Below are 15903 nucleotides of genomic sequence, written 5' to 3'. Positions count from 1 at the left end.
TGAGACATTACATAAGCCTACACCACATACTCCATACATCACGTGAGTCATGCAGATAAGCCTGTGTGATGTGGACGATCGCATTACAACAACAGTATACAGACAGATAACAAAAGACCAACAACATAACAAAACATTGTGGTGGATTTTTTCTGTGTCTTACAATTCACATCATGTTACTACAAAAATAAACATAAGACACCGGATAAAATCCAGTACAAATCGAGTCGTGCTTGAGTTGGAAAAGTACCAATCAGGTGTACAGAGTGCTTCTCCGCTTTTTGAAAGAACTAGGTTCCAGAAGTGGATTACCAGGTTCTAAAATTAGTGACGTCTGCTATCTCAGACTGTAGTTTATAGTGACGTCTGCTATCTCAGATTGTAATTTATAGTGACGTCTGCTATCTCAGATTGTAATTTATAGTGACGTCTGCTATCTCAGACTGTAGTTTATAGTGACGTCTGCTATCTCAGATTGTAATTTATAGTGACGTCTGCTATCTCAGACTGTAGTTTATAGTGACGTCTGCTATCTCAGATTGTAATTTATAGTGACGTTTGCTATCTCAGATTGTAATTTATAGTGACGTCTGCTATCTCAGACTGTAGTTTATAGTGACGTCTGCTATCTCAGATTGTAATCTATAGTGACGTCTGCTATCTCAGATTGTAATTTATAGTGACGTCTGCTATCTCAGATTGTAGTTTATAGTGACGTCTGCTATCTCAGATTGTAATTTATAGTGACGTCTGCTATCTCAGACTGTAGTTTATAGTGACGTCTGCTATCTCAGACTGTAGTTTATAGTGACGTCTGCTATCTCAGATTGTAATTTATAGTGACGTCTGCTATCTCAGATTGTAATTTATAGTGACGTCTGCTATCTCAGACTGTAGTTTATAGTGACGTCTGCTATCTCAGATTGTAATTTATAGTGACGTCTGCTATCTCAGACTGTAGTTTATAGTGACGTCTGCTATCTCAGATTGTAGTTTATAGTGACGTCTGCTATCTCAGACTGTAGTTTATAGTGACGTCTGCTATCTCAGATTGTAATCTATAGTGACGTCTGCTATCTCAGATTGTAATTTATAGTGACGTCTGCTATCTCAGACTGTAGTTTATAGTGACGTCTGCTATCTCAGATTGTAGTTTATAGTGACGTCTGCTATCTCAGACTGTAGTTTATAGTGACGTCTGCTATCTCAGATTGTAATCTATAGTGACGTCTGCTATCTCAGATTGTAATTTATAGTGACGTCTGCTATCTCAGACTGTAGTTTATAGTGACGTCTGCTATCTCAGATTGTAGTTTATAGTGACGTCTGCTATCTCAGACTGTAGTTTATAGTGACGTCTGCTATCTCAGACTGTAGTTTATAGTGACGTCTGCTATCTCAGATTGTAGTTTATAGTGACGTCTGCTATCTCAGACTGTAGTTTATAGTGACGTCTGCTATCTCAGATTGTAATCTATAGTGACGTCTGCTATCTCAGATTGTAATTTATAGTGACGTCTGCTATCTCAGACTGTAGTTTATAGTGACGTCTGCTATCTCAGATTGTAATTTATAGTGACGTCTGCTATCTCAGACTGTAGTTTATAGTGACGTCTGCTATCTCAGATTGTAATTTATAGTGACGTCTGCTATCTCAGACTGTAGTTTATAGTGACGTCTGCTATCTCAGATTGTAGTTTATAGTGACGTCTGCTATCTCAGACTGTAGTTTATAGTGACGTCTGCTATCTCAGATTGTAATCTATAGTGACGTCTGCTATCTCAGATTGTAATTTATAGTGACGTCTGCTATCTCAGACTGTAGTTTATAGTGACGTCTGCTATCTCAGATTGTAGTTTATAGTGACGTCTGCTATCTCAGATTGTAATCTATAGTGACGTCTGCTATCTCAGATTGTAATTTATAGTGACGTCTGCTATCTCAGACTGTAGTTTATAGTGACGTCTGCTATCTCAGACTGTAGTTTATAGTGACGTCTGCTATCTCAGATTGTAGTTTATAGTGACGTCTGCTATCTCAGACTGTAGTTTATAGTGACGTCTGCTATCTCAGATTGTAATCTATAGTGACGTCTGCTATCTCAGATTGTAATTTATAGTGACGTCTGCTATCTCAGACTGTAGTTTATAGTGACGTCTGCTATCTCAGACTGTAGTTTATAGTGACGTCTGCTATCTCAGATTGTAGTTTATAGTGACGTCTGCTATCTCAGACTGTAGTTTATAGTGACGTCTGCTATCTCAGATTGTAATCTATAGTGACGTCTGCTATCTCAGATTGTAATTTATAGTGACGTCTGCTATCTCAGACTGTAGTTTATAGTGACGTCTGCTATCCATAGATGGCAAAAATTGGATTTTTTTTGATTTCCTACATTTGTTACGTCTACTACATAAATGAGGTAGTTAACGTAGTTTAATGTAGTTAACGTAATTAAATGTAGCAGACGTAGCGCTAGACGTCAAAATGTAGTTTGAAATGCCAATTTTACCACCAAATTGTCAAAGTCTTATTCAAATCGAAATACATAGCTGTGATAGTGTAAATTTGAATAGAATATTTGAAACCAGATGGACTTGGGGTGGTTTCTTTGAAAAGGTTTTACTTTACGAAACCAAATTCTCACGAAAACACAGCTATTTTTTTTTAAATATTTTTGAAATATAACGTTTTTTATGTAGTTATTGCACGTAGCAAATGTAGGTAGTACATGAAACAAATCAAGTGAGTAGTTTATTCGATTAACTACGCGTAGTTAACCGAGTAGATTACCTGACGTAATCTACTCTGCCATCTCTGCTGCTATCTCAGATTGTAATTTATAGTGACGTCTGCTATCTCAGACTGTAGTTTATAGTGACGTCTGCTATCTCAGATTGTAATCTATAGTGACGTCTGCTATCTCAGATTGTAATTTATAGTGACGTCTGCTATCTCAGACTGTAGTTTATAGTGACGTCTGCTATCTCAGATTGTAATTTATAGTGACGTCTGCTATCTCAGACTGTAGTTTATAGTGACGTCTGCTATCTCAGATTGTAATCTATAGTGACGTCTGCTATCTCAGATTGTAATTTATAGTGACGTCTGCTATCTCAGACTGTAGTTTATAGTGACGTCTGCTATCTCAGATTGTAATTTATAGTGACGTCTGCTATCTCAGATTGTAGTTTATAGTGACGTCTGCTATCTCAGACTGTAGTTTATAGTGACGTCTGCTATCTCAGATTGTAATTTATAGTGACGTCTGCTATCTCAGATTGTAATTTATAGTGACGTCTGCTATCTCAGACTGTAATTTATAGTGACGTCTGCTATCTCAGATTGTAGTTTATAGTGACGTCTGCTATCTCAGACTGTAATTTATAGTGGACACTGCTACCTCAGTCAAAACTAGGATTAAGTTTATGAACTTGAATTATATAATGTATATGGATTAAAATTGTATTAAGGAAATTGTATAATGTTAAGATTCTAAAATGAAATACTGTAAAACATAAATATTGTAAAACATAAAACCATTGTAAAAACATTGTAAAATACTGAATATAAAAGGAAACAAATAAAGTGAACCTCAAAAGCTAAAGTTTGTTGCTTCTTTAGTTAAACCCTGGATCCGACGAGTATACCCCAGCCTATGACAAAAAGCTCCTCACAAGCTTAACAATAGAGTAGGTGAGAAGTTCACGAGAACCAAAACTCGCCATATCCAAAAATTTCGTTTTGTGGAAAATGGAAAAATCTTATTACGGCTTATAGAGGGTACTTGCTGGATTTATTACACTGGTTAACAAAATTAAACCTTTTTTTTGTTGCCGAAACAAAAATATACTTTTCTGAAGGTTTTCGGTGTGCTGAACTCGAATCCGAAGTCAAAAAAAATTAATCAGCTCCCGTTTTTGAAATATTACCGTTAGAAAATGCAGAACTTCGGACCTTATTCTTTTATATAAGGAAAATTGTTTGATCATATTTAGTAACGGTTTTTTATAAGAACTATTTACCACCTTTTTAAATCTGTTTAAATCTTTCCAATATCTTTTTTACTGTCCGAGATATCCTCAGTTGTTTGGTATTTTTATAAATTTTATAACGTCATTATCTTCTTTATGATATATGAAACCAAATACCAAACCCACTTACTTCAGTTGAAGATATCTCGGGCAATACAAAAGATATTGAAAAGATTTAAACAGGTATCGAAAGATGGAAAACAGTTCTTATAGATACCGTTACTATATATGCTCAAACAATTTTCCTTATACAAAAGAATAATATCCGAAGAACTAAAAAAAAACGTTTTTTTGCATTTTCTAACAGTAATATCTCAAAAACGGGAGCTGATTAGTTGTTTTTGACTTCGGATTCGAGTTCAGCACACCGAAAACCTTCAGAAAAGTGTATTTTTGTTTCGGCAACAAAACCCTTGTAAACAATAATTATTGTTTCTATATAAAGCCTTGTAACTCTGTATGCTGTGTTTAAAAGGAAAAATATATTTTAGTTATTTAGATAGGTATTTAATTTGGATATGATGAGTTTTGCTGCAAATGCTTGGAGATTAGGGTGGTCCAATTTTTTGGTTTTTACATTTCCGTTGTTCCCCACTCAAAAATTGGTTGCATATGTGTTTTGTATTACACACGTGAAATTTCAGCTTTTTAGGTGAAGTGTAAGTGGGCGCTCAACAGGCTCAAAGTTTTTGCTCAGATGCTGGTATAGCTGGGTCCGCATGCCTAGTAATCAACTCTTTCTTTGATTTATCAATTGAATTAAGTTATAATGTCGTAAAGTTTTTCATGATATGTTTTTTCTTTCATAAAAAAAACAATAGTTAAGTGATATTTTCACAGATAATATTTGTTCATTTAAATTCGTCTGTAAGTATTTTTTGCTTAAAGTTAACAAAACGGAATTAATCAATGAAATACGAGCTAGTGACTCAAAACCAAAGAAACATGAAAATCATTTACTTGGTTGTCGGGAACATGCGTGCTTATCATGTTTAAGCCAAATTCCAACCCCAAGCCAAGTCCTAATACGATATATTCAGATATTAAGGGTAAGGTAATGGTAACAAAGTCTAATATTTCAAAGCTGATGAGCGCCCTCTTCCTTTTACTTTTGAGGGCTAAAACTTTCAGCATTTGTTGGTATTGATGTCAGTAGCAAAATAATGGGTGGGGAAGTAATGAATTATATGGTTTATTTTTTTGCCTTATAACGTGGACCACACTATTGGAGATGATTAGTTTTGAAACCAAAAAATATAAAAAAATTTGGATATGAACAGTTTTGATACCAACACTCCTAAAAATGTTAAGTTTTGAATAGGTTATTCAATAAAAACACTTTACTTATGATAAATAATTTATTTTTTATTGTTCATTGCCAAAAATTATTGGATTGAGTTTCAAAGAAAGAGGTATATGATAATTTATAAGTTTAAAGTAAAAGAAAGAAAATAATATTTTTTAAATTGTGAACACTTCTTGTTCCTCTGGTGGAGTTTCCTCTTCATCATTTTGAATTTGTTTGAGATGTATATTTTAAAATGAAATTATCCTGTGCGATCTTTTATTTATTTGCATAAAAGGATTAATAAAAATCGGCGAATATCTTGAATGGAAATGTTAGTGCATTTAAGATTCCTCTTCTTGTGAGTACAACCAGGCACTATGGGAAGTTTCTTTGGGAAATACCTAAGCAAAAATGCTATAAACTTGATAAATTGATGCATGAAAATCTCACCTTTTCTGTTGAAGTTTTGAGTTTTAATATGTTCAATGCTGCCAAGCCTTTAAATCTACATTTAAATCTAAATTTTTAAAAATTTGATATAACGAGTTTTGCTTCTCACCTTTCACCTACTCTAATATTCCCGATTTGATTGTCTTTTTTTTTACAGAATTCTTTTTTGCAATAAATGCATTTTTTTCAATCTAATGCCATTTATCTAAAAATCAATAAATCAGTAGTATTGTTAATTTTCACAAAAAGTTTCAGCCGGATCGGTTAAAAACTGTAGGAGTTAGTTGGTCACCCGATGGAGAAACAGGAGTTTACGATCATCCTGAACTACGCTGCCAATTTTTCATTGAAAAATTTCACATTAGCCTACCTATTCTGTTACCTATTGATATACTGTCACTCACATAAATCTGTGGCAACAAGGAATAACAACATAAGTCAACTTATGTCGAAATTGAGATTTTCACAAAATCTGATGCACAATAAGCGATTCTGTCTACCATATTTTTTTCGTATTTTTATCTTAAGCGGTTTTTGAATTACAGGTAAAAGAAAAATGACATTAGCATTGACTTCTTATGGGAAGCCAAACTTTCAAAACGCTCTCCTGAAAAGTTGTAAAAACTGACTTATGTCGAATTCCTTTCAATTTTTTGAATCGCCTCAAAAAAATCGAATTTTTGGTGTTAAAAAGGAACATGAAAACAGACCGAACTCTTTTTGCGATTGTATGTGTGTCATTTGACAACAATTTTTACACGAACGTCAAGCTGAAACCAAAACAATTTCTGCAAAATAAAACCAGAGATTCCTTTGATCAATAATTTTGTTTATTTTCTTCGGTAACATACATTTATTTTAATCAGAATCAAAGGGAAATTGCAGTTATTACTAAGGTCTGAGTGAAGATGAAGTAGAAAATTATTATTTTGGCCGTATGCTGTGGTTTTACAGAGAAAAAGTTTTCTGACGACAATTACGTGAAGAAAAGTCACATTAATTTGACTTTTTCACAAGAACTATGCCAGGAAAAATATATTTTGATCGCACATTGTTTTTTTTTATTTATTTCATATTTTTCCGCAATAAAAATACGATATTCTATTAAAATTTACTCTTTATTTGAAGTTGGTGTTCTCAAATCAACAAACGACACGAAGAAAACTATCAGCTTGACGTTTGAGAAATGTCAAATGTTCCAAGTGTGTCTATGGAACATGATTTTCAGAAAAAATTCGCTTCGAGATCGCCGAAAATTCGATTTTTTAATTGAAAGGAATTCGACATTATGTTGTTTTTCCTCATGGTATAAGAAGAGAAGGTATGATCATTAGAAAAAACTCAGTATCGAGAACTGTCAAATGAAAGAAAAAAAGATGGCTACTTAAGGTTTTGACAGCCCAGCCCATTGAAATTGTTGTTGTAAACAAATTTGTCTTGGAAATTGTTGTTGCTTTTGACTTTGCCAAATGCCAAACGTCAAAACACTATTACCCCATTTTGTAAGATGGCGGCTCTAATGATCATACCTTGTCTTTTTATACCATGGTTTTTCCTTGTTGCCACAGAAATATTGGGCCAAATGCGAAAAAAAAGCAAATATTTAGAATAACATACTGATGGCAAATAGATGTTAGCTAATTTTTTTTCGATAAATTTAGTTTTGTGGTTATAAATTGGATTACATTCAGGCCTTACATTCAGAAATTTACCGTTATTTTTACAAAGGCACTGAATATTATAAAAAAAAGGAAAATCGGATAAAATCAATTGTTTGTCTCGAAAAACCTGGTATAAACTATATGAAGTGGGCTAACAACGGTATAATATAAAATTGTTCATCAATACAATACAGAAACTAAAGTTAAACTGAAACTACAGTGCCCAAACTCGATTTTGGACTTTTGGCCCAATAATTTGTGGTGTTTTAGACTGCGTTTTACAATTATTTATTTTAGGAAAATATATATTTTGTTTGATTTTTCTTGTCAAACTAACGCACAGTGCGGCCTTTTGAGGAAAATTTGGACAAAAATCATTTTCTTCAATTTATAGGTACATATTTCACTATTTATTTGTACAAAATTAGCTTAACATAGAATTTCTTAAGATAAAACACAAATTTTGATTTCATAAATATTTTTAAAATACGGAAATTCTTCTCTGATGAGGGATAATCTAAGTTATTATTTTCCTTTTGTTTGGCTTATGCAGTTGATTTTGTACCGTTTGGTTCATTGCTACAAAGTGTTTTTTTCTTTTTCTTTTTTGGTTTGATTGCTAGAGCAAAAAGGCCGCTACTTTTGTACAAGGGATGCCGCAAAAAAATCATGTTCCTTGCTTTATTGAATATCTTTAAAAATTTATACTGACTCAAGTTTTTGCAATATAGAATAACATAATGCTGCATATTTACCGCAAAACTCATGTGGTTATATAGTCTATGCTTTTACCCTGAAGTATTATGTTCATATGGGCATGGCTTGCGAAAAAAAGAGTTGGGCTATCCTGGGCTTACCTGGGGCAATTGCAATAGGCAGGTTTAAAAGAAATTAGTATTTGCAGTGCCAACTCCTTTGAGCTATTTTTTTTTATCTTTCTGAATGATTAGAGCTTTACTTCTTTTATCATAATAAAAAAACAAAAATTCAAGTATATAAGTATAATAATAATATAAGCTTTTATTTAACTTTAAAAATATTTAAAAAAAAATCTATTAAACAAACGGTTTCCTATACAAAATTGTCTGTTTTTTTTTATTAATTATTATCTCAACTTGATATTGAATATTTTGTATCCCTTAAAACTTTCCATAGCTAATGGCCATGGAATACAAATAACAATTTCTCGAAACTTTTTTTTTTTTGGTTTTTATATTTTTTTTTTTTTGTAATTATTTCTTTAAAAATAAAATATACTTTTTATTATGTAGTAATTATTTGTGAATGTTAATATTTTTTGTTACTATTTTATCAATAAATACAGGCAAATATAAATAATTAAGTGCCTAGAAATGATAATAATATTAAAAACATTAACATTTTATAAGTAATTCATATACATTTGTTATAATAATTAAAGCATAACGTAATAAATAGTTACTTAATTATTTAATGTTTCCTCTTCTTTTTTTTTTTTTGAGGTATGTTTCATTCAATTATTTTTCATATGTCTATGATTATTCGACATTATTATTATTATTGTTTTTTTTTCTATTATTCATATCGGAAGTACATTTTGGTATTTATTATTTGGGTTCTGTAAGAGAAAGATTTTTCTTATATAAAAAAATAAATTTTCCAATTGTGAACTTTGGATTTTATATTATATGTTGTTCTGCATTAAATTTAAAGATAAACAATATAAAACTTCGTTATTATTATTGGTTATTTTTTTTTTTTTTTTCGTTACATATTAAGACAAAAATTTTTTATACATAAACACTGCAATTTCTCACTTTTTTAAGATTTTTTATTTTCTAATATTTTGACGTATTTCATTCTATTATTTTTTTTTTCTTGTATTCAAGTATTCACAATTGTCTTGTAGATGAAATAATTGTGAGTAAATGGCATTTAATTAATTCACTTTGAGAAAATGTATATAATATTTTGAACATAATGAAGAATGTGTTGTATAGTTATAAGAAAACAGAGAAATATTTATTTAAACTGCTTATTTGATAGACCAAAATATTTTTGAGCATTTCATATTTTCCAGAGATTTGTAAATAAAGAAAGAGAAATGACAGAAGTAAGCCCTATTAAGAGGGTTACTTTAATTAATTTATCAGCTGGAGTTTTGTTTTTTTATTAAGAACTTATCAGAACTAAAGTGCAAGTTAAGCCGTTTGTAATGCACATGTACCTAGCGACTGAAGTTTGTAATAGAAAAAAATCTGTACAGACTTAGATTTACAATAAATTTATAAACAAATTTAAAACAAAAATTAAATCTGCCAACTTTTGGTGTGACTGATAAATTAATCCAGCTACAATTAAAACGTGTCTTTTTGAGTTTTTTCTGTCGAAGAAAAATTCGCAACGCCTCGCCTGCGATTTTTAAAAGGCATATAGTGTGACGTTATCAATCAATTTTTTTGCGGCTTATAGTTCGTGAGGTAAAATACATAATGTGCATGTTCACCAAATCTTTAAGAGACTATAAATCGTAATTATTTAGTTTAATTCATTTTTTGAATAAGACTTTTAAAAGACTTTTAAAAAATTAAACAAATTGTTTTTGGTCGAATTTTGACGGACTTATAATAATATTTATCATGACCGAACACAAAAAATAATTTAGATTGTATACTGTACAGTCTTTTTTTAAATATTTTGACTGCATTTTTTTAATTGTATCGCTTTTAAATTAAATGGAATGAAAAAATTATGCTTCAAAATTAATTAAGGCTGTGATCTCCTTTAACGCGGTCACAACTCATAAAATTCTTCATGAAGAATAGTCGTCATAAGATTCTAAGGGCAGAAGAATCGGTCTAGAGCTCAATATGCTTTCAAAATAACGCAAATGAATTCACTTCGAATATGTCTTGGAAGTCAAGAACGATATTCGGGTGGAAAAAAAAACATAAAACTATACCGTTAAACACAAATTGAGTTCAAAACGACACGAGGAAATGATTAAGTACATTTTTTTCAGGTCGAAACATAACTGAGTGCATAGGTAGAGTAGCAAGGAAAGCAAAATACAAGACCTAACAAGTGTGCTCCTCCTGCTCAAGCATCTAGCTTTAAATCTAGTCCACAATCTTTCGTGTAGGGTCAGACACCAAAAGACTCTCCCAAACTCACGCGTTACTTTTGCAGCTTCACTTGGCTATCGACAGGTTTTTTATATGATACAAAAAATTTGCTCCAAATTCATCGAGTGTACCATCAAAACAGAAAGGTTTCTTTAAGCTCTGGTCATAACTTAAAACCAATTTTTTTTTAGAGGTTTTTTATCAAAAGTAAAACACCTGAATAATAAAGTAGTGTTGGTTTGGAAGAGGCTTCAGGTGTCATTTATTGTAAATACTTGAGCGGCTAACTTGTGTCCATCTTATGTTTGTTGTGGGGATCTTTAGAAAAACTGTGTATACTTATATTGAATTATTTTTGTTTGTAAAACAGAGATGTTATATGAATTTAAAAGTGATCTTTGAATATATTTCTTTTTTGTTTTTGTTAAATATATGTATGTAATTAAAGCAGCGATATGTATTTAATATAAATATTTTAAGTTTTTTTTTTTTTTTTTAGATAAATTATTAAATAACCGATATGATTTTGTTGTATATTGTGAGTTGTTTATTTTTTGTATTTGTTTTTTAAGTAGGTATGTGTGTGTGTTTCATTTTCGGTGTTTACCTATATTTAACTATTATAATTGTTGTTGTTTGTTAGTAGGAAGAGATTATCCTTGAATATAATAATTTAAGTATTCGTTTTCTGTATATTGCTTCAAAGGTCCTTTCTGCATTTCTGCGCTCTCAATGTAATTTGTAATTTGCCTTAAATAAAATTAAATAAATATTTGTTTTGATATTTTGTTGTTGTTTGTAGTTATAACTAGCTACAAAAAAAAATTATAAATCTTATGTGAACTTTAAACAATAATATGCATTATGTACTTTGAGTCCTATTCTGGAACCCCGAGGCTATTTTTATATAGCTTTATTAATTGAGAGAGGCATAAGAAAACAACGCAGTTTCATGAGATACACATAGGACGACGACCGAGACGACAGGAGTTGACAGTTCATTTCAATCTGTTTTTACTTGTTTTTGAAAATTATGTTCCAATATACACATGTATTTTTAAACAGATTCATTGAATTGAAGTGGTCTGCTCAAAACCAAGAAAAAATATTTTTTTAGGATAAAATGAGTTTGGATAATTGGGAAATTGACTCCGGATTGGTGAGACCCCAGAGGCCTGCTGGGACAACAGGTCTTTTTAAGCTCTATTCATAGCTGAAAACCAAAAGTTTCTTGGAGGTTTGGTTGCTGATATATTTGCATCCAAGCACATTTTTGAAATAAAACTCAATTTGTCATTATTATTTGATAAAAATTCATGAATTAAATAATGCTTTTGCAAATTTAAAGCCAAATAATTACGAGTTATCAAAATGATTCTAATAAAAATATGAGTTTTTACAATGAGCATTAATCATATTCAAAACAAAATGAAATATTAAAAATGTATATAAACAACTAAAACTAACTAACTTCTCTACAAAAAATTACTGGCGCAAATTTTTGTCAACATTAAAAAAACCCGACTCTTAATTAATTAAGAATTAATTAGAGCCGATTTAATGACATATTTTGTTGACAATAAACAAACTTTTTTAAAGCAAGGTAGGTAAATACTTTAATTTTGCAAAAATAAATTTAAATTTAACCTTTTGTTTCTGTTGAAATTCATAAGTTATTTCCTGATTCCTGTTTCCGTTTTGAATTTTTTGTTGTTGTGTTGTGATGGCTTAGGTCTTGAGGTGTGTGTGTGTGTGTGTATTTTAATGGTTTTCTGTGATTTGGAACTCGTTGTTTTAATGTAATGTTGATATTGTATCTATATATGTGTTTCGAAGGTTCTCCATTTTGATATTAAATTTACAGAAGAGAGCATAAAGGGTGATGGTGATGGATGGATAAGAGGAATTTAACTGTGGGTGTTTGATATTTTTTTTATATATATTTCTGTTGGCTTTGATTTACTCAACAATCTTGAAATTTTAAGAATATATAGTTTTTGAAGTAATTATTTTTTGTTTTTTTTTTTTTTTTTTATTAATTTTTGTTTTTAAGTTTTTATTTTCAAAGCGAACAAAGTGCTAAATAAATAACAATTTATCTATTGGAAAGTGTTATTTTTATATATAACATTTTAGAAGAATAAATTTGAGTGGTTAATTTGTTTAAGTTTTTTGTTTTGTTTTTTTTTTTTTTTGGGAAGAAATTTTGTATGACACAATTTAATTATACATTTTTTTTTTTATACTAAAGAAGGAATCGCTGAATTGAAGAGAGAGATAGAGAGCGAGAGAAAGAGGGAGAGAGATTGGAGGCTCTATAGTTTCGAATAGTTTTTGTGTAAGGTGATACAAATATTGTGTACTCGTATATATTGAAAACCTTGATATTTGAAAATAATTTTTGTTTAATAATTTTTTTGAATTGAATTTTAATTAACTAATCAATTTGAATAAAGGTTTTGTATTTATATATGTACCGATATTTTATTTCTATGTATAAATTTTGAAGCTAGCCGAAAAATGTTTTAAATGATTTTTGTTTAAATTATATCTGTAATTATATACCTATATGGTATAGATCTATATATATATATATATACACATATAAATACATATATATATATACATACATATATGCACTACATTAGGGTGGCTTTATTTAATACTTTTTTTCTCCATATAAAAACGAAAAATTGTTTTAAATATGAATAACGTTAGAGTTAAACAAACAATTTTACCTTCTGAAAAGCTTTACAGGTGTTTATATAGATTTTGTAAAGCTTTATAAAAACAAAATTGTTAGTTTGGGAGATTACATCGAAATTGGAATTTTAAGTTAAGTAAAATTTCAAATTTATCCATAACTTATGGTTTATCACGATTCACGAGTTTTTGAACGAGGTTAATTAATCATCTCGTTCAGTTTAAATACCATAGTGATGGGTTTTGCAAAATCAAGAAATTCTCGTTTGTTTTTTTTTTTGAGCTTAAAATAAATAAATTAGGACACTAATGTACTCAAAAACCATTAAGAAAGTTGAAAGTAAAAACAAAACCTATTTGTTTTTCATGTTTAGAACAATATTTTGTCAATGGAGCCAAAAATAAAAACAAACAAAAACTTGGAAAAAGCCCCTTAATGTGGATATATGTATATGTTTATATGTAAAAATGTATGCAGGAAGAGAGTATATTTATGCATGTATGTCGTTATGATTGGTTTGTTTGTAGCTATTGTTTTGTTTTTGTTTAAAACCAGCCACCGCCTCCCAGTTTTGAGCTTAGCCCACCAATGCCCTTTCCTAGGATGTTTCCAACTCGCCCTGCAACCATATTAGTGACATTACTAATATTTGTAACGACATTTCCATCTTCACCGATTTGTGGTAAGGCAGCTGTTGCAGCAGCAATTTTGGGTTTGGGTGTACCACCACCACCGCCACCAGCTCCACCTGGATTTCCTGTGCCCGGTTCGCCTTCTTCTCCTTCGACTTCGTCAAGCATTCTAAAAAAAAACAACATTATTTTGTATATAAGAAAATTAACAAATAGAAAGATACTTACTCTTCACCTTCGGCACCTTCTGGCATTGTAAGCGCACATGTAGCTTCTTCGGTCGCCATTCGCTGCGCAACAGTTTGATAGGCTTTGGAATTAAGTTTATCTTCCATTACACCTTGCAGCTCGAAGTCAGAATATATTTTCTAAAAATTTGTCATTTGTGTTTAAGAAAAGAAGTCGTACAAATTTGTTTTTTTTTTTTTTTAACTTACTTTGACTATGTGTGATAAAGACGTGCACTGAGCATAGTGTAAAGAATGATCAAGTCGTTCAGAGAGCCAATTACAAAGCATATTAATCTGTTGCGTGTACCATTGTTCGAAGAAATTAAGTGTCCATAGATCATCACTTATTTTGCCACGTATTTGATCCATATTATTGCGAAAAAAATTCACATAGCCTTGACCGAGATCTTTACCCGAACTCGAAACATTTGTAAAACTAAGAATAGATCCAATTAAACTACCTTCATCGTATCGTGACAATTTTGATAACGTTGAATCTAAGACAGACATAAGTTTACCAATAAGGCCTTGTGTCATTGCTACATTGGCCTTGTCTATTTGATCATCAATTTTTGAATGATATTTGTACTGGAATTATATAAAAAATAAAATTCAAAAATATGTACATTTCTATTTACAAGTAGGAAGAAGCTTTCATATAAATATAATACATACCAAGTCTACACCATCGATTGTGCATAGTTTAAAGCTTTGGTTTTTAGCATCTAATATCACATTAACCATTGCGCACATCTCTGAAGGTATTATGTAGTCTGTCGATATAAAGGCCACGTTCTTTTTAAGCCACGACTGGAATGCAGCATCTGAGCGCTGCAAGCACTGCTCCACCATATCACATGCCATCAATTTTAGACGCTGCTCCAAATGTTGTCGAAATTCTGCGTCTGGCCAATGAAGGTCACGTATGAACGATTGTAAGGCATCTAGTTTCCAAAAGAGATCTTCTGAAGTCGCACAACCATTGCTATATATTCGGATTTTATATTTTTTTTTTTTAAATTTAATTTTTTGTTAATTTATGCATAAAGAAATATAAAAGAAGTAAGATAAAAAATAAAAAAAAATATATATATTTTAGTATTTTTATTTAAATATTTTTTGTACGAGAAAAATCTTTGCTACGAAACAATAATATTTTGAATTGAACTTCATTTTTTTTTTTTCAAAGCAAATAAAAACTGTTTAAAGAGTGTTACCTTATATAAATTAGCTATTTATTATAAAAATAAAAACAAAATCAATAAGATTAATGCTTAAAGTGTTGATAAATATTAAGTTTCTACTAGGTAAATGTTTTTTTTTAAGTGTTTTTAATGTATTTTCGAGGGATACCAAAAATTTATATTTGTGTGAGCCAAAAGTATTTTAATGCAATTTATAATTTCTGAGAATATACATATGTATGTAAAGGAGTGAACTAGATGTTGATGTGAACTAATTACTTTCCGAATGCGCCGGAGTCAATTTTTTTTTTCAATGTTAGTTTAGGCTTGAAACTGAACAGACATTATTGCAATTGTCAATCGATAGCCGACAACCACCAATTGACAATTGACAAAATTTAGAAATCGTTTTTTGGTTATTTTGAGAGAGTTTAGCCGAGCTGAAATTTGTTCAAGAATTTTTCAGCCGGGTTGTGCGCAGTTCTTGCTTCAAAATCACATATTCGTTTTCAATTGTTCATTTTTTTTAATATCTGTCACAACTTATTGCACGATTTTAAAAATGAAGAAAGACGGAGAAAAAAATGGCAACTGAAATTTAGCTTGATCAGCGTA

The 15903-nt window shown here is 30.6% G+C and overlaps 1 protein-coding gene across 10 annotated transcripts in view; it reads right to left on the bottom strand.

The window, feature by feature from the left end:
• Positions 1-10998: 10998 nt before the first annotated feature.
• The window catches only part of LOC129920494 (calcium-dependent secretion activator), a 42953-nt gene continuing 38048 nt past the window's right edge, over positions 10999-15903 (bottom strand). For all 10 annotated transcript variants that reach the window (XM_056001753.1, XM_056001754.1, XM_056001744.1 and 7 more), the window contains 6 exons: positions 14780-15089; positions 14312-14692; positions 14103-14242; positions 13916-14043; positions 12186-13861; positions 10999-11288 (listed from right to left, as the gene is read on the bottom strand). In XM_056001753.1, the coding sequence (XP_055857728.1) occupies positions 13788-13861; positions 13916-14043; positions 14103-14242; positions 14312-14692; positions 14780-15089 (1033 nt within the window). In that variant the 3' untranslated portion in view covers positions 10999-11288; positions 12186-13787. The remainder of the gene's footprint in view (positions 11289-12185; positions 13862-13915; positions 14044-14102; positions 14243-14311; positions 14693-14779; positions 15090-15903) is intronic.

Source organism: Episyrphus balteatus, chromosome X (assembly GCF_945859705.1).
Source record: "Episyrphus balteatus chromosome X, idEpiBalt1.1, whole genome shotgun sequence".
NCBI lineage: Eukaryota > Metazoa > Arthropoda > Insecta > Diptera > Syrphidae > Episyrphus > Episyrphus balteatus.
This window is presented reverse-complemented; position numbering and strand designations above follow the sequence as displayed.